The following is a 27,398-nucleotide window of genomic DNA, read 5'->3' on the forward strand; positions in this document are numbered from 1 at the left end:
TGAGGCAACCTGCTGGGTCCCGCAGGCTTCCCACTCCATCTGGGCGGGACCCCAAACCCATCCCGGATGCTATGCCTTTTCGAGCCAACCCGATCCCCGTTCATCTGAATCAGCACAGTGATTTTTTAAAATTCCATTTCCAAGAGCAACAGTGTAGAACAGGGCAGAGAAACACACAGAGGACATTCCTAACCGAAGGCTGCCTTGTACTGTGTCTTCCCCCACCACCGCCAGAAAAGGAGAAATGATTCTACGTGCACACACACACGCACGCACACCTGTATACACGCATATGGGCAGGTTTTTCCCGATACTCAAAATTCTTTGCGAATTAGGTATGCCTGATTCCGCTGAACCCCTTTAAAAAACAAACAAACAAACAAACAAAAAACGGAAGAAAAGGAGCCAGAAACACCAGTTGTACTTCTGCTAGGGCTGCCTAGCTCTCAACATTTCAACTCTGAATTTTCGCACAGCCATCACCAAAAGCAGGCCAGAATCTGACCAAGCCCAAAAGACCACCAAAAGGGCAGACATCTAGAATGTTGTAGATCCAGGAGAGCAGAATGTCAGAGATTATAAGCTGAATATCCTTCAGGCTTTTGTGTTTTTGGGTTCCTGTTAACTTCTGATCTTTACTCTTTACTTTTGTCAACAGTTACCTTAAAATTATTTTTTTAAAGTCAAAATGTTTCTACGCCTGCCCCTTAGCAAGGCAAAAGCCCTCTTGAGGAGGAAAGGGTGACATTTTAAAGGGGCGTCCAGAGGGTGGTAGAGGCAACTCTCCTGTGGTGACATTCTGAACTGACGCTGGACACCCGCAGCGGTGCCAGAGTTTCATCAACAATGTTTGTTTCGGTCTCAACACCTCAGAAGAGACAGTTCCCAGATCCTTCACACCCCAGGCCGCAGCTGACTGTTCCACAGGATGCCAACATGCTGCAAACAGATTTTACCTGAAAGAAAAGGAAGAACCAGTCAGTGCCCTCAGCAGAACCCTGCATCGAATCTGATCCTAACAGCCTCCATCCTGCAGGCCACATTCGCCAACCACAGGACCTTTGAACATACTGTCTGGAAAGTAACTCCTCCTTTCCTTTCAGGTCCCAGGATCTCAGGTCCCCAGGCAGACTCCTTAGTACACAGCTTCAAAATTTTGGCCTACTTGTATCCCTGCTTCCCACACCAGGGCAACCACTAAAAATGTGAAAATCATTCTTGGCCATACAAAAGCAGGCCGACAGCCAGATTTGACCCACGGACCAGAGTCTGCATATCCCTGGTTTATGTCATTATCTGATTCACGTCTGGCTCTTGCTTAGTCTGGGAGCTCCTTGAAGGCAAAACCCTTGTCTGTGCTCACTCATCTTTAAATCCCCAGCACCAAGCACATGCTACCGGGCTACGTAGGGGGTACAAGGAACATTTGTGCAGTGAGTGCAAGAAATTTTGAAAACTAAATCCATTCAAGACATCATCCAAAGAGACTCAGGAAAGGAGAGAAAATCTGCGAGGTCAGAGCCACCACTGCCCTCTCTTCATCTTTGATCACGGGCATCACAAAATCACACATGCAAAAACAGTGGGGATTTAACAGAGTCATAAAATAATGAACTTCTTTTCAACATGTTACATGATCCCCAAATACAAATATTATCATTATTGGGCAACTACTTTCTAAAAGACACGAACATTCTATTTTTAGGAAATATACACCAAAGTATTTGCTGGAAAGGGACATGATATATGTAGCTTACCCTCAAAGAGTTCAGAAAACAAAAACAAAAACAAAAAAAACAATCCATAGGCACAAACACAGGGCCATCAGGCAAATGAGACAAAATGTTAAACCAGGAAAATCTGGGGGAAGAGTATACTATTTTTGTTTTTGCCACTTTTTTTAAAGTTTGAAATGACATCCAAATACAAATTCCTTTCAAGGAAAAAACCCAAATAGATAGGGGCGTCCTCCTACTGGCCGCTAGGGTGTCCTCCTCAAAAGACTAGAGGATGAGAAAGACAACCACCCCAGCTGTGTGTCCTGTGTGGGGTAGCTTTCCCATGTGTCCCTTCCCCCGGGCTGGGGAGTGGGGGGGCTCACCCCTGCCGACTGACATCCACGGAGCCCGGGCACTCCCCCCACTCTACAGATGCAGACTGCTAGACCTCAAGTGTTCAGACCTGGCCTGCCCTCCCCAACCCCCCACCGGTCCGGCTGCATCCACCGCAGGCTCCATGTTGAGGACGGCGACTAGGGGACCTGGGGACAGGAAGCTTTCAAAGCTCTCAAAGACCAAACCAAGAATGGGCATGTTGACATTGCTGATCTGGTGGCAACACCACTTGGCGATGCTACAGGAACATGTCCCAGGGTCCTCCGCCGGGACCCCAATGGCGCCCATCCCCCTGGGCAGCTGTGCTTCTACAGAATAAACACAAAGGGTGGCGTGGAACAGGGCGGACTCAGCGGACCCCCATGAATCCCCATGCTCTGCACAATTCCTCGGTTCCTCCAGAGAAGAGCTAAACCTGCAGGGCAGCTGCCAGAAAAGGGAAAACAGAGCTTCCGCACAATCTGGGCTCGTGCAGTCGCCCCCAGGGGGCACCAGCTCCTTCCGCCTCTCTAGAGGAGGGGAGCCCCATGGCAAGTCTGAGCAGTGGGGCTGGCTTCAGACCCTGTGGTGACACTACGACTCAGGAAGTTTCAGGGGACCACGGACATGGACCCTAGGTCTCCTTGTTTCCTCTTGCTGCCTCCCCAAGCTCATGCAGCTTTGGGGTTCTCCTCAGAAGGGCTCTGGGGGGTGGGCAGAGGCTCACAGCCACAGCCCACTTGGTTCTCCCTCTAATCACTCAAACTCGCACAAGCCATCAACTCCCCCTACAACGCCCTCCCCCTCCCCGCCCCTTTACCGGCTTTGGGGCGCTTCCTTTCAAACCAGTCATGGGCTTCACCTCCTTTGGGAAGAGCTTCCTGCCCAGGAGAGGCACCCCTCCTGGCTGTCCACAGCACCCCACTTTCCTCCCCTGCGGTTCTCAGGCTGCCGGGTAAGTGTCCGTGCTCCTGGCTGTCTCCCCGTCTCCGCACGAGCTCCGGGAGGCGGGTCAGGCTCACCCTTCTGCCCTCAGTGAGAGCTGGCCACAAAGCGGAGCATGGGCAGCGATTTCTGAAAGGACTCTCGAGCCTCGTTCTCCCAACCCCACCCCACCCCCCCAGAATAGCCAAACTGCTAAGGACACTCCTGTTGTCATGAAGATAAACCTAAAACTGTCTCCATGTTGAGCCTTCCCCATCTCCCCCGCTGGAAGTTCCCTGAGAGGAGACGACACATTTAGGTGCCACGCTCTGTGCTTATTCCTTTCAAATCTCCAAATGTCCTGTCCAGCGACACTGAGTCATAACCATCGCAGAGAAGAAGAGGGTCGTGTCCCACCCTGTCGCGGCCCCATGCTTTGTCTGTCAGCACAAAGCCAGAGAAGCACCTGTCTCTGCGCCTGTCCAGCGCCCTGGCAGCTGACCTCTCCGTGCAGTGGTGAAGGACGCCTGGGGAAAAGGGCACGGGCCCCAGGAATAAAGAACACAGAAGCCGAGGGAGGGAGGGAGGAAGCGAGGCCCCGTCTGGGAGTGCGCGTGAGACCGACAGCCGTGAGGATCGCCACCTGTCGGCACTCCTGGGGCCTTCATCCCAGGACGCCGGAACACAAAGGACGCACGGGATGACATGGCTAGCTTTTACAAAAGCGTTGCTATGATTATGTGTGCTGGGTTTTGTTTTTTGGGTTTTCTTTCCTTTTTGCCTGATTCTTCTGTAGCTCTATAAACTCTGTGTGTGTGTGTGTAGGTGGGAAACTGAGTAAGTCGCATTCACTCAGTGGTAGATTTTCATTCCCACACAAATTCCCGTCTGTGTAGGTTCTCCCCTCACGGACATGAAACTCAAGAGAGTTTTAAGGTGCACGATACCTTGCCAAGAATGGACCCTGCATGGCCCATACTTCTCAGCGAAATAAAAAGGTCTCACGACATGCCTATTTCACATGCCATTTCACACACACAAGCTCAGCACCCTGTAAGGAGGAGGGTGAGCAGAGCTTCATCTCCAGGGCTCCGGGGAGGAACCTGCTGCTGTTTCAGGGGCACATGGGCTACTCGAGCATCTCCAGTGAGAGGGGCCCTGCAGGTCAAGAATTCCTTCCGGGCCTCAGAAGCTCATAATACCCATCACCTCCACAGCCGTCCATGGGTTGGTGCTCCTAACAGCTTCATTCCTCACTCTAGAACCTTCGTTCCAGAAGACAAGGAAGCAAGGGACAGGCAGAAGGGCCGTCTGAGCCCAGCCTCTCAGAAGTCGCTGTGCCCAGTGCACTCAGCAGCCGCCACAGGGTGTCCCTGGGGACTCTGAGCCCCGGAGCCACATCTAGGACAAGCGTGTCAATCTGTTTCCTCACCTCCTGCTGCAAACAGCCACCCAACGCCCTTGTTCCAAAGACGAGAGGCCAGGCATCTCTCATGAGAGTCCCACAGGAAGCTCTACCCTGGAGAGGGTGGGAGGCAGGCATTTCTAGAATGCGTGACACAGGCCACACCCTGTCTGAACCTGAGAGTCAGAGGGACAGGGCCCAGACGCACGGTGGGGAGGAGCACCGTGGCTCCCGGGCTCCCAGCAGCCTACCTTCAGGATGCAGGTGTGACAGCCCCGGTACTGCCCACAGACGGACACAGGCCTCATGTTGGGGGAAACGCCTAGAGGGGATCACGGAAGTCTCCCGTAATAAAGTGGGTGTGCAAAGAGACCCAAGCACCAGCCACAGCCACACACTGCGCCAGCCGAGCTCAAAGCACAAACACCTGGGACTCAAAAAGCTTTGTGAAATACGGAATTGTTCCGAGACCCCGGGGTTCCCTGTAATCTGCGAAGCCATCATTGCTTTTCTCTAATTAGCCTTTTTAAGGACAGAGCTAGAAATTCATTTCTATAGACTCTGTCGCCCTTCCCCCTCCCCAGCCCCCAGCACATCGGGCCCTAAAGCGCGGAGGTCTTCTCTCACAGATTAGAGCACCTCCGCTGCATCAGAGCCCTAAAAAGGGGACTCTGCACAGACGCCTCGCCCTGCCCACCTTCCCCCCATCTCCTGCCTGGCTGATGCGTCCAGGCTCTAAGTCACAACGTGTTATCAAAGAAATGCCCCCCGCGACAGTAGGAACTGAGCGAGTTACCGCCTCGCCTCGCTGCCCTGGCGCCCAAAACACAGCTTTCCTCTCTGCGTTCACTCAAAACGCAACCCAAGGTCCCAATTCAGCCGCATCGTTCCCCAGAGGGAACCCCGATATTTAGCTGAACGACGTCTAAAGAGGAAAGACAAGTGCCCAGGAGCGGATTGTCAGGTGCAGACAAGGAAGTTCCCCAAAACACTAAACCGAACATAAAACGGGTCTTAAGACTCTCGTTCTTTCAAACTTATTGACCTACAAAGTTCGTACTGCATCGTTCAGGTGGAAAACTATTCCAAAACAGCATGTGTTACACAGTCCTACTTCTATTGAGAAAAAAAAAGCAAGAAAGAAAAGAATATTCACAGATTTGTACTCATACACACTCTAGTGGTTGCCGTTAAGCAGTGAGATTACAGGCAATTTTATTTTTCCTTTCTCTTAGCTGTACTGTCCACAGCATATATTACACTTGTACTCAAGAGAGCTGTTGTTCCGTCTTCCTAAATAGTCCGTCGCCTTTGGGCCTGAGGACTGGAGCAATCTTGTATCTCGTGATCCGACTCCAAATTCATTCACATCCTGATAGCCTTTCAACCCACAACGGAAAAGTCCACCAGGAGCTCCTTGAAGTTGGACAGGGAGGCCGGGGGTGCCCGGCGGTAAGGAAAGCCTGTGGCGGGCAGCCAAAAGGCTGATACCAGAAAAGTACGCTGAAAATAAGAGCTAAATACTCGATTTTCTAAAATACTCCATGGAAGACACTGGAAACACACCCAAAGGAAGCTTAAGGAAGGGAGGCAGAGCCCCCAGGCCCTGCTGCCTTCTCTGCACGGGGAGCAGCTCTCCTGCCTTCCCTCAGCCCTGAAAAGGGACACGTCGCCAAGTTCGTCTCCCACCGCCCTTCCTGGTTCGTGAACAGTTCTCCGCTGTTGAGCCCATCGCTGTTTGCACTGTTGCTAAAACCTCTGGAGACATCAGCGTGCCTGAGGGGCTTAAGGTAATGCCTGTATGAAAAACTACCATGTGGGGTCCCTGGGTGGCTCAGCCAGTTAAGTATCTGTCTTCCGCTCGGGTCGTGATCCTGGGGTCCTGAGATGGAGCCCCGTGTTGGGCTCCCTGCTCGGTGGGGCATCTGCTTCTCCCTCTGCCTCTGCCCCTGCTCATGCTCCCTCTCTCAAATGGATAAATAAAATCTTTACAATAAATAAACAAATAAATAAAAATAAAAACTACCGTGCATTGAGGGGCTCCGTGCTACCGCTGTGCGAGACGGAGGAGGAGCGCCCACTCACCTGGGGAACTCTGACAGGTGGTTCAACGTAATCATTTGCTTCTAGAAACAAAATCACTAGGTTGAAGAGATCATCGCCTCCCTGCCTTCACCACGGCATTATGGCTCGACCGTGGCCAAGACGTGGCAACCACCAAAGTGTCCGTCGGCAGATGAACAGAGCAAGAAAATGTGGTAATCACACACAATGGAATATTATTGGGCATAAAACAGAAGGAAATCCTGACGTTTTCAACAATAGGGATGGACCCTGAGGCCATTACACTAAGTGAAATAAGCCGGACAGTGAGAGACTAAGTACCACATGACCTTACTCATGTGTGGAATCTCAAAAATAAAACAAAACAAAACTCACAGAAAAAGGTCAGATTGGTAGCCACCCAAGGCAGAGAGCTGGGGGTGGGAGACTTGGGTGAGGACGGCCCAAAGGTACAAACTTCCAGTTAAGAAATAAATTTGTACTGGAGACCGAATGATGGTGAGACAGCTTCCGCCGCCTTAAACAGTGTAGCTGAAAATGTCTACCAGAGTACCAGCGTCCATACAGCACAAACTGTCTGCCCAGGAAAGGCACCTGCTCCAGTGTCTGAAGAACTAAGACGAGCTGTGGAATTTTCTTAATCTGACGGTGGTTTCAATATGTACCTTCTTTCCAACAACACCAGACACTATGGTAACCCAGCAGTCTTCGGACCACAATACCACGCGTATCCGCGTACCCCGAAAGGGCCCCTTCTCCACCTCACGCCAAAGTACAAGTCTAAAGATAGGACATCTGGACAGGCTGACTGTAGTATTTCTCTGGTACAGTCTTTTCCTGTCTCGTGAGGTCTGTGGGTTCAGTCACTAAATACGGATGGGATTTTATTTAGTGTCTCAGAATCAAAACAGTACATTGGCCCACGTAAGATTCTCGAGGGCTCCCCATGGTATAACCCTCCCCAGCCTGTAGGACGCAGTAGACACTTTTCATGGTGACTCAAAATGAGGACATAGTTTTCTTCACATTGTTTTATTTCTGTGCATTTGATGTGAGACATAAAATGGCTAAGCAATAAAACCAGCACAATCACTTTCTCGTGTGTGTGTTATGCCGTCATATGGATGAATATTACCGATTGTTCTGATTCTACTCCAAGGGGGCTACCTACCTAACATGCAAATTATAGCTAATGGTTTGCTCAGCTATCTACAATAAGCAATCTATGTTTTAACACTTACCTGTTCTTAATAAGATTGAGGTGTGATTCATTAACAAACTCTAATAGTAATAGGTGTATAAACATAATCACGCAGCCATTTTTTCAGACATGATGCTAAAACAGTATTTTTAGGTTAAAAATATACACATATAAATTTACACTTGCAGACGCAAGTGTAAAGTGTATACATATTCGGGGATATATCTAATATATCTGGGAATATAACAAAAATTTACAGAACATCTATGGAGGAAATTTTTGAAAGTACTGAAAGACATGTTTTTAAATAGCTAAATAAATGGAAAGTCGACCCACATTCATAGATTGGAAGGGTTCTCATAAAGGGGTTGATTCCCCTTAAGCTGATACACGGAGTCAAAACCCCAAACTTGGTTTTGTTGATTCTGACAACTGATTTATACAGACAGGCCAAGAATGGCCAGGGCTGTGCTGATAAAGAACTAGTCAGGAGAGGCAGGGGAGACTTGCCTTCTCAAGGCTGGAGAAGCTTACGTGTCACCTTGACCGAGTCACAGCGTGCCCAGATATTTGGTCAAACGCTGCCCTGGGTGTGTCTGGGAAGGCGTTTCTGGGGGAGGGTGACAATTTTAGCAGGAGGCCGAGTGAAGCAGATTGCCCTCTCTGATGGGGGTGGGGTAGGAGGGAATTCACTCTCCTCACTGACTTTTCAAGCTGGGACGCTGGTCTTCTCCTACACCTGGACCGGGACGTACACCATTGACTCTCCTGGTTCTTAGACCATCAGACTTAGACCTTGAAAATAAATCTTTCTGTTGATTCTGTTACTCTGGAGAACTCTGGCAGGGAGGGCTCGGGGTAGGGTCCAGCCCAGACCTGTGGTTCCCTTTTGCTGGTAATAACTGGAACTTTGGGCAAACAGCTTCCTCTTCTCTGGGGCTTTGAGTCCTCATCTCTAAACTACGCTCCCCACAGCCTTACAGTGATCCGAAGGACCCTGCAAAAGGATCCAAAAACCAGACTAAAGCCCTGAAGTCACAAAGGCCTTCTGAGTTTCCAACGGGGCCGCCTTCAGGTCACACCCCAGCCTCTCGAGCTCATCGGCAAATTCCACCCAAGGAGTGATCCCCACCCCACCCCATGCTCTCAGTCAGGAGTGTTGGTGAGGCTGAAAGAGAAATGTCCTTTTGTGTGCACCCTGTGCGGCGTCTGCGGCTGCTCGGACCCGGCCCCCCGCCCCCCGCCCCGGCAGTGCGGGACAATCCCGCTGTCTGACATTCAGCCCTTCATGCAGACCACACTTCTCCTGCGCCCGCATCGGGGGAATGTGGGAGTAACCGCTGCTCCAGAGTCCTCTCTGTGCTGGCTTTCTGGGGGCCGTGCATTCTCGGAAGGGATCCAAGCAGTTCCCTCCGTAAGCAGAACGTCCCGAAGTCAAGACACGCCACCAAAGAACAAGGACACGTGGACGCCACACCTGGCCTCACGTTGTTTTCCAAGGTGAACCGCTCTGCCACCCCGACCCCCGAGAGCCCCGGAGGGAGCTGTGTCCCCACCCCATACCTGTATTTGATGTCGAATACTGTGGAATCCTCGTCCTCGTCATCCTCCTCGTTCAGCGGGGCCATCTCCACGCGCTCAGCGGGAGTAGTGATGATGTCATACTTGCGGGTCTTCTTCAACCTCTTTCCCAACCTGGAAGAAGACAGGCATGTTGCTGAGAACACTAGGACCCCCACAGGTAAGTCACGGCTGCCACCTCCCGCCCGGCTCCCAGAAGCCCCGGCGAACATCCCAGCCCCGTCCCTTTCAGCCATGGGGCCTCTACGGACTCCTGACAACGCTAGCCCTCCAGGTCCTCAGCCACAAAAGGGGGAGAATCGTGCCTGCACTGAGCACTGCAAAGCCCCGTCATCGAGATAAATAAGACCCCAGTGCAGTATTTTTTTTAAAGGGTAAAACTAATGCAAAGAACATTTGCGATAAGCAGAAGATCGAAACGCTCACGGAAGACAGGATCCAGCGCAGCATCTGCACGGGCGTGACACACCTGTCCCCTCGCCCCCTTGCTCCCTCACCCCCAACCTGCCCCCACTGTATCTGCGCATCACTGCTCCCAGCACAGGTGGCATCGAGAGCAGCACCCATGGGCCACCAACTTGGATTGGGGTGGGGCTTGGGCACCCTCAACCTGTGTGATCACAGGCAAGCCAGCGATCCCAAAGCCTCCACGTCCTCCTAAATACAACAGTCTAAGGACCGTATTTGTCCCTCCCAGGCAAGAGAGGATTAAATGAGACAGTGTGTATAAGGAACCTACACACAGGAGGCTCTCAGCAGAAATTACTGTTAGTGATAATAATAAAGAGAAGTGCCACAGCCTCTCTCAGACGACAAGGACTTGTAAAAACAAGTCGATACTGTTTCCACCATGAGGATTTATGAGGACAGTGAGTTATAACGCTAAGCATCTACCCCCGGGATGGTAAAGGGTCACTGTGGGCCACAGGGAAAGTGCTAAGACAAGGCCTTCAGTCTCCAGCATTAGTCACACTGCATGAAGGATACAATATTCATCTGGGCCTGGCTGAAAGTTTATGACGCCGCTGGGAATAATACCATTATCGTGACTACCTACGCTCTTTGCATTTATTTCTCCACGATCTTGAACGTTTTCCCAGATGCCTCGTAGTCTATGCTGTCCCTCCTCCTTTTTGAGTAGAGCTGATACTATGACAAACCAAGCCCCTCAACGCCCCCCGCAAAAAAATCATCAATGGGGCCCTGAAGGATCTTATGCTCCTGCAGACGGTAAGCTGCTCCCAGGTGGGGACCACGTCCAAGACACACACAGGATCTCTCGGTCCCCAGCGCACAGAAACTCTTCAATCAGTTTGTACAATGATGAAAGGAGCGGCTCACTTTCAGGTTTTTCGTAATTTCTCTGCTACAGCAAATTGTTGTTGTCTTACCTAGTGTGCTCTACCAAAAGCATGAAAAGTGTCATTTACACGAGAAAATACATATATTTATCTGCATGTGTATCTGTATCTTCGGCACAAAGCACCTTCAGTAATCCATAACACCTGCTCCTCGGGGTTCTCTGGTAGAAAAGGACCGTCTCGTGACCTGAGGGCTTGAGGAAGCCCCATGTGGACGCCCAAAAAGACACCCCGAAATGGTTTCAGGCTAAGGAGTCGCTGGGCTGCTGGTAACTGTTTCTCAGGTATCGCGAAGCCTAGAAAATGCAAAATCTGATTTGAAAACCTTGTCGTGCCCTTGGAACTTAAAACCCAGGTTAGTCATTCATTGGCCCTGGAGTACAGCCCTGGAAGAAAGTTCTGGAGGCTCTGAATTTAGCTCTCCTTCATGGGAGTGGATCATTATTACCCATAAAATCACCTTCCTTCTTCCTCATTGTTTAGAGTATTGTCATGAGAAAATTAACCTGTTTAATTTAAAATAAGTCCCCTAAACAGTTACCCAAGGGAGAAGCTGGGAGACCCCGCCAGCCTCTAGAATGTCGTGCCTACTTGCTTTGATGCTAACCATTCCAACCACATGATCTCAGAAAAGAATTTTATACCCCAAGATTACATCAGAGGTATGACGGTCAATTGTATGTATGTAATAATATGTCAACTTGACTGGGCCACGGGGTGTCTAGACATTTTATCAACGTTATTTTTGGGTCTGTCTGTGAGGGTAATTCTGGATGAGACTAACATTCAAATTGGCGGACTAAGTAAAGCAGACTGCCCTCCTCGGTGTGGTGGGCCTCGTCCAATCAGCTGAAGTCCTGCCCAGAAAATAAAGACGGATCCTCCCACAAGTAAGAGACTTCCTCCTGCCCGACTGCCTTTGAGCTGGGACGTTGTTCTTTGTTTCTTCCCTACCTTCAGACTTAAACCGAAACATTAGCTGTTCTTGGGTCTCAGGCCTGCCAGCCTTGGGATGGGAACTTATGCCATCGTAAGCTCTTGGGCCTCTACTTTGCACATTCACCCGGCAGATCCTGGAACCTGTCAGCCTTCATCATCTCGTGAGCCAATTACTCAAAAAATATGCTTTAATCTATCGATTGTATTAAAGGGAAATGATTAATTTAATTAATGTAGTAATAACATAATTCATGGGTTATATATTGACATACATTCTGTGTGTGTGTGTGTGTGTGTGTGTGTGTGTGTCTCCATCTATCTTTCTATCTTCTTGGTCCTGTTTCACTAGAGAACCCTGACTAGTGGGAAAGGCCATTAGCAAGGTCTCCTACATGCTTTAAATGCCAATTTTGACGTAATGAGCTGAAGAAATTACATTTCAAATGACCGACTCTCTGAGACACAAAAACTTCCAAACAGGAGCCATGTCCCTGTCCACTGTCGGACGTGTTAACAGGGAAACGGGGACCTGAGAGAAGGTAAAGAGACTCAGACTCCTCGGCAGGGCCTCCCCAGACGAGCGCCCTCCCAGGCGGGCAGGAGGGTGGGCGATCACTGCCTGACATGGGACAAGGCGCCTTCCTCAGCAGAGAAGAAGGCGACCCCTCCTTCTGCAGCCGCTTACAGCTTGGCAGTGGGGGAACCTCTGAACAGCCCACGAGCCTTTCCTGCAGACGCGAACGGTCCTGGGGCTGGGGAACAGGGCCGCCCTGCCCCAGAGAACAGAAAATGGACATCTCTCTAGTCTAAATCACTTCGCCCAGTCCTGCTCTCTCCTCTCTGCGTGTGGACACTCTAACCTGTCTTTTTAAATTAATACTAGTTCGTAATAGTTGAGTGCCAACGAAGCTGGTGCCAACGAAGCTATTTACACAGAGGACACGCAGCTTCTCCATAGTTGAGAAGGTGAATCTACGGTTCTAGGAGCCCAGGTGTAGAGTCAGACCCGAGTTCATAACCCAGACATATGCAGGGCTGCAAGTGGGGTGAAGTGGGGCAGGGGACTGGGCAGGAGAGCAGCTCCCCAAAACTGTGGGACACAGAGCTTCCGTCTAAAGAAGGAGATTCAGGAATGAAAGAAGCCTGGCCCCCAGCATGGCCCCTGACATGGTTTCTCCTTCCCGGAACAAGGTCCCTTTAAAGCAGGTGGCCTCAACGAAGGGACGGCAAATGGGGGTTTTAAGTAAAAGTTTGCATTGTGTTTCACCGGAACAGGCAAGACCAGAGAAGTTCTGAAAGACAAAGGATCCTTCCACGGGAGCCAAAACACACATTTCTAACAGGACAGAGGAGACATTCAAGATTCTTGTACTCTGAAATGTAATCCTAAAGCCAGAGGATTTGTTTACTCAAAGGCCCTTTCAGCAGCTGGTCAGAAGCGGGTTTCCCAATGAGCTCCACCCGCCCGTGCAAACACAAGGGACAGGAGCAGAGCTATGGAGCTAAGCAGGCCAGCTTTGCGGGGGGGGGGGGGGGGGGGGGGGGGGTGAGCGGAGGGGAGGGGCGGGAGCCTTCCGCCCTACGCCTCCCCCACCAAGAGGAACACAACCAAACAAACCCTTAAGGGTCGGGGGGTGCAGCGCTCAGATCCACAAACTGAGGTGGCGTCCAGACGTCCAGACATGGGGTTTGGACCTCAGCTCTGCAATTCCTTCATTACGTGCCTCTAGGCATATCCATTTCTACCACTTGCCTGGTGCAGTTGGGGTGCCAGTGACGGATCCCCAGGGTGCTTCCCTGCCCCAACCACCCCATGGGGCCACAGCTTTCCCATTTCCCCAATGAGCCTTCCTAAGATACCCAAGTCAGGTGTCCCCCTTTCTTCTCCTGCGGTCTCCGTTCATGGGCACTGCCCCCACCATGGGGCACCATCTACATGTGACTCTCAAAGCCGTGTGGCCCTCTTACATCATCGCTCCACTGGGGTGACGGTGATGGCAGCCACCACGATGGGAACGCTCAGTGCCAGGCATCACACCCATGGTCTTACTGGAGCCTCCAGCCAGCAAGGCGTCACGGAGTCAAAGAAACGAAAGCCAGAAGCACTGAGTGACCTGACCCACAAATCTAGGTCCAGCACATTCCAGAACCTCCAACAAGAGAGCAGGAAACTCGGCTGGGACACCCGGTGTCCCCACACCCGCAGAGTGGGCACTCTCAGGCAGCTAGAAGTCCAACTGCGACGGCTCCTGGTGGCCAGCTGTCTCCTGCCACCACCAAAAGCAACCAACGGAAGACTGTGTCAACGAAAAGAAGGCACGCCCTGCTTCTGACAAGAAAGCTTCAACCTCCATACGGATGTCAAGGCTCCCAAATGAATCTACCAGTTTAATTAAATCCAATAAAATACTGGCAGATTTTGTGGGGGGAAGCTAGACAAGCTGATCCCAAAGCTCAGAGAAGGAAAAATTTTTTTAAGGGTAAAAAGAAGAGCCAGGAAAATTCTGGAAAAGAGGAGTAGGAAGGGAAATGGATCCCAACTGAGTGTTTACCCAAGCCTGGGGGTCGGGAGGGAAATGGGGTTCTGCTGATGGGCTTCGAGTTTCTTTCTGAGGTGATGAAAACCTTCTAAAATTGACTGGGGAGGGGGTCCCCGAGTGGCTCAGTCAGTCAAGCAGCTACCTTCAGCTCAGGTCAGGATCCCGGGGTCCTGGGATCGAGTTCCGGGTTGGGTTCCTTGCTCAGTGAGGAACCTGCTTCTCCCTTTGCATGCTGCTCCCCCTGCTTGTGTGCTCTCTCCCTCTGTCAAATAAGTAAAAATCTTTTTTAAAAAAATTTCTAAATAATAAAATAAAATAAAATGGAATGAAATGAAATGATTGTGCACAACTCCACAAACACTAAAAACCATGAATCAGACACTTTAAATGGGTGAATTGTATGACATGGGAATTCTATCTTACAAAGTTGATATTAAAAAGAGGAAAAGCTGGGTGCCTGGATGACTCGGTGGGTTAGGGCCTCTGCCTTCGGCTCACGTCATGTCCCAGCCAGACACATCGGGCTCTGCTTAGCGGGGAGCCTGCTTCCTCCTCCTCTCTCTGCCTGCCTCTCCACCTGCTTGTGATCTCTGTCAGATAGGTAAATAAAATCTTTAAAAAAATAAAATAAAATAAAAATAGGGAAAGCTATGTATATATTTAAATGTGTATGTGCATATGTTACGTTCATTTCTGCACTGTTAAAATCTCTGCACAGAGTCACAGGAAGCCGACAGCACCCAGAAAAGGAGGCGCGGTGGCCAGGGGGACAAGAAGCAATATTATTCTCAGCATACCCTTTGGTTCCTCAGGAATTCCGAACCATGTGAATATACAACCTATTTTTAAAACGAACAAACAAGGAAGTAAGATTCAAAGTCAGTAATTAAGATAACATTTTTAAATGCAGCAGGCGCGTGTCAGGCCGGCTCTTTCTTGGAGCTGGCCCAGGGGCCCCTCTGCCCGGCCCGGAGCCAGCCCTGTCGCCCCCGCAGGCATCCGGTGTCTTTGGGAAGCAGCCGGACTTTCTCCCCAGCTGAGCTGATTTCATTTTTAATCCCTTTAAAGTAGTTCCTTAGGGGGCGCCTGGGTGGCTCATCGGTGAAGCATCTGCCTTCGGATCAGGTCATGATCCTGGGGTCCTGGAATCGAGCCGTGCATCCAGCTCCCTGCTCTGTGGGGAGTCTGCGTCTCCCACTCCCTCTGCTTATGCGCTCCTGCTCTCTGTCTCTGTCAAATAGTCTTTAAAAAATAAATAAAAATTAAAAATATGTGTCTATTTGTAAAAAAGTAAAATAATAAAAAAATAAAGTAGTTCCATAGCTCAAGGACCCGCATGCTGCCAAAACCACACTATTTGGCTTTTTTGGGGTTTTTGTTGTTGTTGTTGTTTTCATTTTAATTATTTATCATCACCTTTGACATTTAGAAAAATTCATAAAGCAAATGACCAAATCAAGCAGCTGCCAGCAGGTGGCTGAGACACCTGGCAGCCTCAATGCCTGGTGGGGCTTCTGCTCTGGGGTCAGAGGCCCTTCCCACTCTGACCTTGAACCTGCTGCACCTGCGTTCTCAGAGCATAAAACCTAAGTGAGCCTTCCCTAGAAAACTAAGTAAACTTGGAGAAAGAAGGAAGTCAATCCCAAAACCCACCTCCCGGTGTTTCTGCAGGGGAGCAGGAACGGGAGAGGCAGGGAGGACGGGGCGGACTCTGGAGAGTGGGCAACGACTTGGGCTTAAGCCCGAGCTCGAGCAGCGAGGCCACCACTGCCTCCCACCAGGACAGCCTTCCTTCCTGCCCTGCCTCGGGTCCTGCTGCAGGCTCACCCAACACCTTCCTTTCACAGCAGTTCAAACAAGCCCCCGAAAGAGGGAAACAACCGTATGAACCTGACCTCGCGCTGCTCCCAACGGGCTCCTGGAGAGCTTTTCCTCCCGTGCAGCATGAGCTTCAAGGTCTCCAGGGACCCCACTCCAACACAGCTCCCATCCAGCCCTCCTGAGCACAGCGAGAGCCTTCCAGAAGCACCGGAAGCCCCTCCACATCTCACCCCTGTCCTCGTGCCACACCCTCCCCACCATGTGGGGCTCCTCCGTCATCCCAGCATCCAGCTCCCGGTCAAGCACCGTGACTCAAGGCACCAGGTATTAAACTCCAATGCCGGGGCGCCTGGGTGGCTCAGTGGGTTAAGCCGCTGCCTTCGGCTCAGGTCATGATCTCAGGGTCCTGGGATCGAGTCCCGCATCGGGCTCTCTGCTCAGCAGGGAGCCTGCTTCCCCCTCTCTCTCTCTGCCTGCTTCTCTATCTACTTGTGATTTCTCTCTGTCAAATAAATAAAATCTTTAAAAAAAAAAAAAATGTTTAAACTCCAATGCCCCCGAGCCCCCGGCCCAGGCAGTGGAAACCAGCGAAGCAGGTCTGGGATGACAGAAACATAAGAACAAACAGGATGGCAGATGGTGACCAATGCTCTGTCTCCCAGCCAGAGACACGAGGACCGGTGCTCGCCGCCCCGCCCAAGGCAGATGCCGGCCTGTGGGTCTCCAGATAGCCCCATCCGTCCAGAAAAGCAGACCTACATTTTCGATGCGGAGACTTCCGATTTTTAAGTGTTCTCGACCCTCTCCGTTGTTAAAACCACTGAGCACATCCGAGCAACACAAAACAAAACACACATCCAGGAACAACCAGTTTGCAAACCCCTAACCATCTCCTGGCCATGGCCATGAATGTGATGCTTAGCCTGAGAGACAGCAAATGACCCAACCAAAACTCAGGAGCCCAGACGGACGGAGTGATGGACATGTTCAACCAGTACACTTCCTCACACCTGCTCGCCAGCAGCTCATCTGATGGAGGGTACTGGTCACTACTGGACAACCTGGCTGCGTCCCCCCCTTCTTGGGCACTCCCCCCGTGGGGTTAAGAGAGTGCCATCATCTCTGACCAAGCCCAGTGCCCGCATCCAGCACACAACGGGCACACCGTACCCTGAGGGCGCTCACTTCATCTGAACACGCATAACCTCCGGGAGCTCAGTTATAAGCCTTAGGGCTCCGGTGCATGCTGCAGCTTCTGGCCTGCACCTTCTCCCCACACTTGTTTCTCTCCCCCTCTGTCAATCCCTGAGGGTCAGATCTAACTTTCACTCTTCCGAGACAACATAAGCACACCCCGGCTTTAACCTGTCGGATGAGTGGCGGGCAGTATGGCAACGGCAAATACACCAAGACCCGTTCCTCCAGCTCCAGAGCTGTGTTTGCCAAGGGCTGGGTCCTCCTCATTTTCCTATGATGCACCGGGTGAGGCAAGCGGGGCATAAGGCAAGGGAGGCGGCCTCCAGGGGCTGCTCCGTTGGTTCAAGGGCAGGGGCAAGATGCCCAAGATGGACCCAGCAGACCCAACTACAGCTCGGAACCTCTGAGGTCACCGTGCCTTGGGACACATGTCATGAATAGCCTTTTCGGCATCCACCTGTCCCTGCCACATGGTAGAGGAGGCCTGGGAATGTCACTGCTCACTGCCAACATCCCCAACTCAGGGACAGTCACTTCCCACAGAAGTGAGCAAGTTTCACTGGACACCACCTTCTTCCTCCCATTCTCCCCTGGCTGACCGCTCCCATCTCTCTGCCGCCCTTCTCCAGGCCCTTCAGTGCCCCCAGCTCTCTCCTCCTCTTCATCCACTCAGGCCTCCAGGCCTCCCTACCAGTCCTTCCAGCACCTTCCACAGGTCTCCACAACCATCCTGAGTCCCCACGATAGCCCCATCATGACTCACCCACTCACTCAGCAAACACGTATTAAGCCCCAAGCAGGGCCGGCGGTCCTAAGCAGCACTGTGATTCCCTCCTCCACTCCTCTGACCCATCACAACCCCCCGTGTCCTCCAGCTAGACCTGTGTCTTCAGAAATCCGCCTGCGACAACGGAAGGAAGGGGAATGCTGGCTCCGAAGTCAGACTCCGGCCTTTCCCTGGCTGCATGTGCCTTGATTTACTCATCTGTAAAGTGGGGACTCCGGCAGCACACCGATCATAGGAATGAGGAAACACACAGAAAACGTTTAGTACAGCTCATGGCGCACAATAAGGGCTTAATTAGTATCAGTGGCTGCTGTTATCATCATTGCGATTTCCAAGCCATCCCTTGCTCCAACCCTCCCCACGGCAAACCCTGCTCGGCCATTTGGTCCTCCACATTTTCCTTGCCAGACTGTTCTGTCCCCCACCAAAGCCCCCGGGCCATCCTTTTGCAATTTACGCTTTTGTGTGCAAGTGTTCCTTTTGATCCATCATTCCCCAGCTGAGTCTTTCTTCTCTACCCAGTAGAGTCATCCAAGGGCACTATCCCATCTCCCAGACTGAACAGGCTCTGGTGTGTTCCCCACAGCACAGTTTCCCCTAGGCTCACAGTGGGTCTCAGAATATACACTGGGAAGAAAGCGTGATCCTGTCAACCATGTTTTCTCATGGGTCCTTGACCTCTGCTGGGGAGACCCAGCCGGAACAGACCAAAACCCAGACCACTGCCACATGGAGGCCCAGAAAGGACCGAGCTGAGCATCAGAACACCTGTGCTTGGGGCGCCTGGGTGGCTCAGTCATGATTCCAGGGTCCTGGGATTGAGCCTCACGTGGGTCTCCCTGATGGCAGGGGGCCTGCTTCTTCCTCTCCCACTCTTCCTGCTTATGCTTCCTCTCTCGCTGTCTCTCTGTCAAATAATAAATAAATTAAAAAAATTTTTTTTTAAAGACAACTGTGCTTAAGTTCTGCTTTTCCTACAAACTCACTGGATGACCTCAATAAACCCTCCCCTATCCTGGGCCTCAGTTTCTTCATCTGTACAATGGGGTGGAGGGAGGGAGGTCCGGGGAGCTCTCCGTGCCATGGCCTCTCCTCTGCTCCAAACTTGCCAGAGAGCATGGATTTCCTCCCCTCCTGCACCCTCTGGGAAAATAAATACCAAATCTGGGTTCCTGGCAGATCACCCTTAGATTAAGCACACATTTTTTTTAAGTGAAACCATGACAACATGCGTCTAAATTCACAGTCCCAGAAATTCCCTCTGCAAAGAGAACCAAAGCATCAGCCATCAGACTAAAATACCAGCACAACCCCTGAAGCCTTCTCTGCTTAAGTCTGGGAGCATGCTGTGTAGACACTAACACTGGGGACCCCCACCCCTTGTGTGCCAAGAAGGATCTGCGTTTGTAAAGCCCCCAAAACCGAGGCATTCGCAGGCATGAGAGTTTACAGGTAAAGCCATCTAAGGCAGAGGGCTCAGGGTTCAATTAAAGAAGCATTTTTCTCCCTTCCCAATCTGATAGAAGAAATCAGTGGCAGGTGTGCTGGGTCCTCCCAGGCACGTTAATAAGTGCAGCCATGAGGCACCTCCTCCACTCGGTGTCCTGCGTGTCCAGGGAGGCTCACATAGGTTAAAAAGTCACCAATTACCTTTGAGAGCAGCCCAGAAGCAGATGCACCTGCCTGATTATTTTGGCCATATGGCTATATGCTCATTTACAGGCCGAAGCAAGGCCAAAGCGTTGGGTATAAATTACATCTGTTTTCAGAACCATATTTTGAAATACAGTAAGATGCTTAGCTGTTTAAAGGGGAACCAGGGGCTCAGTTGACTCCATGTCATCCTAAACACCCCCACAGGTGGCGTATATGGCAATTAGTGCTGGACACTGAAGGCCCAGAAAGGCTCAGTAAACTGCTCACTTAGGACGACCAACAGCCTTGCAGCCCAGGCTCCCAGGAGGCACCAGCACTCCTGACGTCTCGGGCTCACTGTTCTGTGCTAAGGGGCTGTCCCTGTACTGTAGGGCGGGCCACAGCATCCTTGGGCTCTAAATTCTGGATGCCAACACCATCCCTCTCCGCAAGTCATGACAATCAAAAATATCTCTGGGGGTGTCTGGGTGGCATCTGCCTTCCGCTCAGGTCATGATCCCAGGGTCCTGGGATCGAACCCCACATGGGGCTCCCTGCTCAGCGGGGAGCCTGCTTCTCCCTCTCCCTCTGCCCTTCCCCATCCCCACTTGTTCTCGCTCTCCCTCTCTAATAAGAATAAAATCTTTTTTTAAAAAATTATATATCCAGACACTTGCCAAATGACCCCAAGGGAGCAAAACTCCTCCCTGGAGGAGAACAACTTGAGGGAACTTATGTTTCCCATGTGCTGTGACTGTTTTTTTAACTTTATGGAAAACAGAATGAAACATAAACTCTACCCTCGTTTAAAAAAAAAAAAAAAAATCTGCGTTTTTACTGTCTTAGATTTATTTAACACTCTTTCTTCAATGTCATATATAAAATTAAAGGCGGGGGAGGGGGGGTTGACCGTATCAAAGTAGCCAAAAGGTACAAACTTGCCCTTGTAAGACAAAGACATATGGGGAGTGTGTCATAAACATGAGGACCACAGCGAACACTGCTGGACGGTGTACCCAGGAGCTGTTTAAACCAGTAGATCCCAAAAGTTCTCATCATAAAGAAAAAAAATTTTTTTTTCCCTTTTTCTGTTGGGTATGTCTGTGAGGTGACAAGTTCGCTAAACTTATGGTGCTCATCATTTCACAACAAAGGTAAGTCGAACCATGAAGCTGTCTGCCCTCCACATGCACTGTGCTCTATGCCTGCTTTAACTCAATGAAACCGAAAAAGAAAAAAAAAGAAAAAAAACAAAACAAAACAGAAAATCCACTAAAAAGTTAAAAATTAGGATAAATATGTTTCACTTCCATACCTTTTCCCCCAATTCAAAACCTTGGTCAGACCATGAAAAAATGACCTGACACTAACAAGCTCCCCAGTCTCTCTCAAACTCATAAAAAGGGACTTCCCGGGCGCCTGGTGGCTCAGTGGGTTGAGCCGCTGCCTTCGGCTCGGATCGTGATCTCGGGGTCCTGGGATCGAGTCCCGCATGGGGCTCTCTGCTCAGCAGGGGGCCTGCTTCCTCCTCTCTCTCTCTCTGCCTGCCTCTCTGCCTACTTGTGGTCTCTCTCTGTCAAATAAATAAATAAAATCTTTAGGAAAAAATAAATAAATAAAATAAAATAAAAAGGGACTTCCCTTGCTAACCTCGCTCTGCCTAAGGCTCTGGTTTATTACAATAATATTCTCCTACTAACGAGCAATAACTAAAAGCCACATCAGAACAGTAAGTCTCCCCAAATCCCGAAAGTATCAAGCTTCTATGTTTTCTCTTAAGTAACATTTGTTCTTATTATAAATGTAAACACACAGACGATGGGAAATTTGGGGAATCCAGGATAAGCAGGAAAATATGTGTTCCTCTGCCAAGAGCTGGCTTAGGAAGGTGACTGAGCTGCTGGGGTCCCAACGTCCTCAAGTCACCGGGGTGTGCACCTCTGCCATGGATGCAAGTGTGACGGCTGCGCAGTGGCAGACCACCTAGAGCTCATCTTTCTCCCCATGCCTCAGGAAGCACCAACCCTCCTTCCACATAAGAGGACTGTACAAGCTTTTGAAATAAGAAGTGGCTGAGAAAGCAGCCAGCAGAGACCTGAGAAATGTGGCCTCCGCAGTGGAGAATCCAAGGCGGAAGGAGTGTCATGGTGGAGGGGATGGGTTCCCTGTCTGGTCTCCACCCTGTTCAGAGGACCCTGGAGAGTGAGGTCACTCTCCCAGATCCCGAAGAGCAAGGTGAAACCTCAGAGTCTCTGATGCCACATAACCCACCAGATAGTTCTGAACATCAAAAAATTGGAGGAGTCGGGACGCCTGGGTGGCTCAGTTGGTTGGACGACTGCCTTCGGCTCAGGTCATGATCCTGGAGTCCTGGGATCGAGTCCCGCATCAGGCTCCCAGCTCCATGGGGAGTCTGCTTCTCTCTCTGACCTTCTCCTCGCTCATGCTCTCTCTCACTGTCTCTCTCTCAAATAAATAAATAAAATATTAAAAAAAAAAAAAAAAAAATTGGAGGAGTCGCAGTTTTCTGCTTCCTAGACACAGCGTCCTTGTCGATTCCCTTCCAGCTTTCAGAAACATACATAAACAGCCCCACTGTTATCTGTGCGGGAACGCGCCCAGAATTGCATGCGCGCCCGCGCACATGCACACGCACAAACACGTGCACGCGCGCACAAGCGCATGCGCACCTGGACGGTGCCGGCGCACAAGCCGCCTTTCCCTCCTCCCAAATTTGTCTCCGGTCCCAAAACAGTGTTCCTTAATGATTCAGATACATGAAAAAGGTATCATTGATTCTGCAGATAGAGGGATCTACTTGATTAGTAAGTATTGGGTGGGGGGGATGCTCCATCTCAGCAGAAACTGGGAAAATGCCAAAAAACAAAACAAAACAAAACAAAAACAATGAGTGACCAAGTTACACCAATCTGCCCGAAACAGTGAGAAAGTCAGGTGGTACTAAGGCACTACAAGCGGAAGGATGAACTGGTACAAACTCAAGAAAATCAAGTAGGAGTCGCTCTGGGATCCAAAATTCCCATTTGTAGATGTATGCCCCAGACTCTCAGGCAGGTCCTTAGGAAGACAGAGCCAAAGACACAGCCAGGGGCTGACTGTACAGACAGGGAGTGCAGTCATGTCCACTGTCAAGAAATTCAGATCATGTAAAAACATCATCTGAAAAATAACCACCCTCACCCACAAACATGCACACAGCACACAGGCATGGCTTTCTTTGCATATTCATTATTCGTATAATTTGTTATTTAAATGAAATCATACCATGCATGCTGCTGTGTAACCCATTCCACTCAATAATATACAGTATTAGATCAATATCGTCATTGATCTAATTTTTTTTTTTAAGCCGACTCCACGCTGAGCATGGAGCCCAGTGCAGGGCTTGAATTCCCAACCCTGAGATCAAGACCTGAGCTGGGATCAAGAGGCAGACATCCAACGGACTGAGCCACCCAGGCGCCCCCAGCGTCATCATTTTAACAGTTAAACAGTATTCCATACTTCCCATAAATTATTAACCAAGACCCAATTGTTAGATACTTAGGTTATTTAAATATTTTCACTACCAAACAGAACTGCTCTGAACTTTGCTGCCCACGCACCTTTGCTTCCTCTTCTAATTAATAAAACTGGAAGAAGGAAGATATATCCCAGTGAAAAATGTGTGTACCTTGGGGATGGAATTGCTTCATTAAAGGTACGCATATTTTTCACAACTGCATGTATTCATTGTTTTTAGTTTTCAATTAGCAATGATCACCCTTGGATAACCCTCATTGGCTACGATGCTGCCACTGCACAAAGTTTCCATGTTTTTAGTGTTTTGTGTGTGTGTGTGTTTTTAGTTTTAACAGTTTCCTTGGATCCATACTTTTTCTGTTGTCTGGCAAGGTGGCTCTAGGGAAAATAGACAATTGGGCTAGGGTTGCTGCTTTATAAGCAGTAACCTAAGTTCTTTCTCCCTGGTCTTTGTTGCTAAGGGTCACCACGGAGGGTCACCATCCAAATGAATTCCTACTTTGCAGGCTTCCGGCAACAGCCGTGTATCGAGTCACAGAGGGCTTTTTGAGGAATATCAGTAGCATAAAATACTTAGGCATTCCATACTCCTTTGTTAAAAAATATCTTCATTAGATGCCAGCATGGGCTTGGAGGCTAACCGGTGCTAGAGAGACACACATGACCAAGGTCCAGCTCTGCTCTTGGGAGCCCCCTGGGCTGAAAAGCAGAGGGACACGTTCAGTGACTGTCTCCTGTCTCGAGCCCATGCAGGAACTTGAAAGTCCCAGTGTGCTCTGGGAGCCCTGGAGGGCCCCGGCTGGGGAGGCTTCTCAGAGGGAGCAGAGGAGAGCAGAGAGCAAGGAGGCAGCCGTGGGGTCATGATGGCAGAGGAGACCCCAGGCAGAGGGTCAGACTGGGGCAGAGCATGCAGGTCCCAGGCCCCCAGGACCTGGAGAACCCCCGGAACCCCAGCAAGGAGGGAGCAATAGGCAGAAGCTGACACACGGGTTCAAGAGGGGGGCTGGGCCCCTTTAGGAAGAGCCAGCATCATCCACACACTGATGAGCTTGTGCATGGGGACACAGGTGGGCAGAGGAAGGACAAGACCAGAGACAGAGGATGGACAGGCGCAGGGACGAGACTGGCAGCAGGAACAGCAGTGGACATGAAGGACATTGCTAAGACTTAGTAGGGAGTCAGCCGAACAGAAGCTCCGGCAGGTGAGGGGGCCTTCCATGGGGGAGGGACGTGGGCACAGGGTGGAATGGCCAGGACTCAGTGACTACACAGAAGCAGGACACCCAGCCAGAGCAGCAGGTGGTTGGGAGGCCTGATGGGCTGAGCCTGCTGAGGACTGTGGAGGGGGGAAAGGCCACGGTACAGACCACCAGCAAGATGGGCCACCCGCCCGCCTCAGCCACAGATTTACAGCATGTTCGAGAATCTGGTGGGTAACTCACTCTGCTCCCTGGAATGTAACTTTCTCCTCTGCAAAGGAGCCCATGGGGACTGCGTACCATCAAGCCCTTCCTAGCTGTCAAATGCTTTAAGTTCCCGTCTGCCTCAGAGACCAGGGTGGCCACGGCCCACCTGCAAACTCACCCCAGCGAGAACACCGGCCCTGGAAAAAGCAGCAGATCACACACATGACCAGCTTCTATGGAACCAGAACCTTCTTCCGACACTGCACAAACCCTCCAACGAGGCCTGAGTATCCGCTCTCCTCCCGCCCCAACACGCAGCTCACATCTGGCCCCATGCTGCTTGCTTTTCTTCCCCACCCCTGGGTAATAAGGAGCAGACCAGCAAAATAGTTCAAATGCCTTCTTAAAAAGTACACTGCCTTGTAGGCTTGGAGGCCTATTTTGAGCAAAATGTTTCAAACCTCCATGCTCAGAGCTGCTCTAGGCATCAAGGCTCACTCCACCTGAACATCGGGAAGTCAGTAAAGGACGAAGGTGCCTCCACTGAATGCCAGGCCGGCGGGGGACATTGAGACCCTATGAGGGACTGAACATCCCTGCTGCCAGGCCTGTGCACTGAGTATAGGAGCTTGGCACTAAACCCAGCCACCCAACATGGCGTGAGAAGGGTTGTACAGAAGATGGGCAAGGCTAGGGCTGTGGTGGGCCAGAAAAGGAAGTGAGGGCCTCACTCGGATGTCCAGAAAACCACACAGAGGAGGAAGCCTGGGAGCTGGGCCTTGGGGCCGTCACAGCAGGTGTGCAGCAGAAACTGGCCCAGGGCTGGGAAAGCACAGACCAACACCATGAAGCATAAGGAAACAAGCAAGTGACAGAAAGGAGGCTCAGAATGGCTGGCTGATGGCCACCAAATGGGCTGGGGCCACTTTGTAAGAGCCTTGAATGCCACACCCAGGTAAGAGCTACACAGGGAACCACTGAACTTTGGAAGCAGAGGAGTGAGGGCAGTGGAAAGGATGGGGGGGGGCAGGAAGTCAATGCCCCAGTACATCAAGGGCATCAGCATGGTGAAGAACAATGTGGGCTGTGCCAGGGCAGAGGATGGGGGAGGTGGATGTGAAAACATGCCCCCCTCTACTCCATTTTCTCAGGATCTCTGGCATTTAATCCTACAGAGCCACAAGGAAACACCTTGACTCAGAGTCACACGGCAACAGCAAACCTCAACAGATAACTCCCGACCCTGCCTTTCCAGGTCCAGTTTCCGCTCCTGTGCTGAAAATGCTCCCCCAGGGAGAGCCAGACCCTGGCCCCAAACCTCCAACAGCTGATCAAACAGTAAAGCACACTGTGTACACTTGGAACGGGCCGGTGGGCAGTGAATAACGGACACACACACCCAGATTTCCCAGCGGCCTGCCTGAGCAACAGGACACATTTATTTGGTTCATTTCCTGCAAAAACGGGATTTTCCAGGCATTTGAGGGAAATGACCTCCTTGCATTCCAGGTAGCTTTTTCCATCTCTACTCCAGGGACCCACAACCCCCTTCCTCATTTCCCAGACACTTTCTCCCTGAACTTGAGCAGCCGATAAAAGCCTCTTCAGGAGGCTCTGTCAGCAGGCGCATAAGAGAGACATTTACATGCCCCAACAGAAAGTCCCTGAGACCACCAAGGTCGCCATGCACCCTAGAGTCCAGCTCCAATCCCCGGTGCAAAGCACACCTCCAGCACATGTCCTGGGCACATCCCTGAGCCCTAGACACTGCTTTTTGGGGTAGCACAATGAAGGAAAAGGGAAAAGGCAGGTAAGGCATTACGGAGCCGGGGAAGCAAAGGAGGGAAGGATAACGGGTAAGGTTAAAGGCAGACGGGACCTGGGTTCAAATTCTACCGCCACCACTGAGTCTACTTGAACAAACCACGCTGCCTCTCTGGAGACTTTTCCCCCATCTGTGAAATGGGTCCAAAAATTAATTCCGTGTAAAAAACAAATGCGAAATTATCAGAATCCTTAGCGCTCCTTTTAGCGTTAAACATTCGCCAAGAGTTCAAAGGCAGCCAGTATCCATGACAGCCGCCGCTGAAGGAGGCGAGCATTTCTGAACCGTGTCCGGGGAGAAACCGGACAGAGCGCGCTCCTGCAGGGCAGGGCCCGCAGCATCTGTGCGCACAGGTGTGGCGGGCGCGCGGCAACAGCAGGCTGGCGGGGCAAGGACGGGGGCGGCCGGACCCACCTGAAGACGCGCAGCAGCAGGCAGGCGATGAGCAGCGCGGTGAAGGCGCACGCCACTATCACGGCCGCCTTCAGGGTGGGCAGGTCGCGGAGCAGGCTGGAGATGCGGGTCACCAGGGCGTCGCCGCTGCTGTTGGAGCCGCCGCCGCCGCCGCCCGCCGGCGCCCCGGACCCCGTCCGGGTGGCGTTCCCGGGCCCGGGGCCGGGCGACGGCCGCGGTCGGCGCTCGGGCTCGGGCGGCGGCGCCGGGGCGGACTCGGCGGTGCGGGCGCGGGCGGCGGGCGCGGCCAGGAGCGCGAGCAGCAGCAGCAGCGGCAGGAGCGGCGCGGGCGGCGGCGCGGCGCGCATCGTGCGGTCGGGCGGCCGGGGCCCCGCGGGGCGCGCGCGGCTGAGCCCGGGTCCCGCACCGGCGCCGAGGCCTGCACCCGGGGCTTCCGCGGCAGAGGCGGCTGCGCGGTGCTCGGCAGGAAGCTGCGGCGCCCGGAAGAGCCGCAGCCGCCGCCGCTGCCACCAACACGTTGCACGGAGTCATTCGACGGGCCGCGGCCCCACGTGGGCGGGGCAGGCCACCGGGCCCGGGTGCGGGCAGTACCCCGCTCCCCGGCTGCCCCAACCCCCCTCCCCCCACCGGGGCCTGGAATCCCTGCGTGGAAGCAGTCACGG

The 27,398-nt window shown here is 51.7% G+C and overlaps 1 protein-coding gene and 1 pseudogene across 1 annotated transcript; both read right to left on the reverse strand.

Annotated features, from left to right (window-relative positions):
- Positions 1 to 418: 418 nt before the first annotated feature.
- Positions 419 to 27,281, reverse strand: FAM174B (family with sequence similarity 174 member B). The gene is made up of 3 exons (XM_059180070.1): positions 26,737 to 27,281; positions 9,251 to 9,382; positions 419 to 956 (listed from the first exon to the last, which is right to left on the reverse strand). Exons 1-3 carry the CDS (start codon positions 27,081 to 27,083, stop codon positions 953 to 955), a joined length of 483 nt encoding a protein of 160 aa, XP_059036053.1. The 5' UTR covers positions 27,084 to 27,281; the 3' UTR covers positions 419 to 952.
- Positions 23,259 to 23,378, reverse strand: LOC131837361 (U4 spliceosomal RNA; annotated as a pseudogene).
- Positions 27,282 to 27,398: the final 117 nt, after the last annotated feature.

This window comes from Mustela lutreola, chromosome 7 (genome assembly GCF_030435805.1).
Source record: "Mustela lutreola isolate mMusLut2 chromosome 7, mMusLut2.pri, whole genome shotgun sequence".
NCBI classification, from domain to species: domain Eukaryota; kingdom Metazoa; phylum Chordata; class Mammalia; order Carnivora; family Mustelidae; genus Mustela; species Mustela lutreola.

Bases quoted from the DNA above. Each gene is read 5' to 3' on its own strand.
- FAM174B (XM_059180070.1), bottom strand. From the start codon at position 27,083: ATGCGCGCCGCGCCGCCGCCCGCGCCGCTCCTGCCGCTGCTGCTGCTG. The intron at 9,383-26,736 runs GTGGGTCCGGCC...GTCTTCTTCCAG, and splicing joins CTGCTGCTGCGCGTCTTCAG to GTTGGGAAAGAGGTTGAAGA.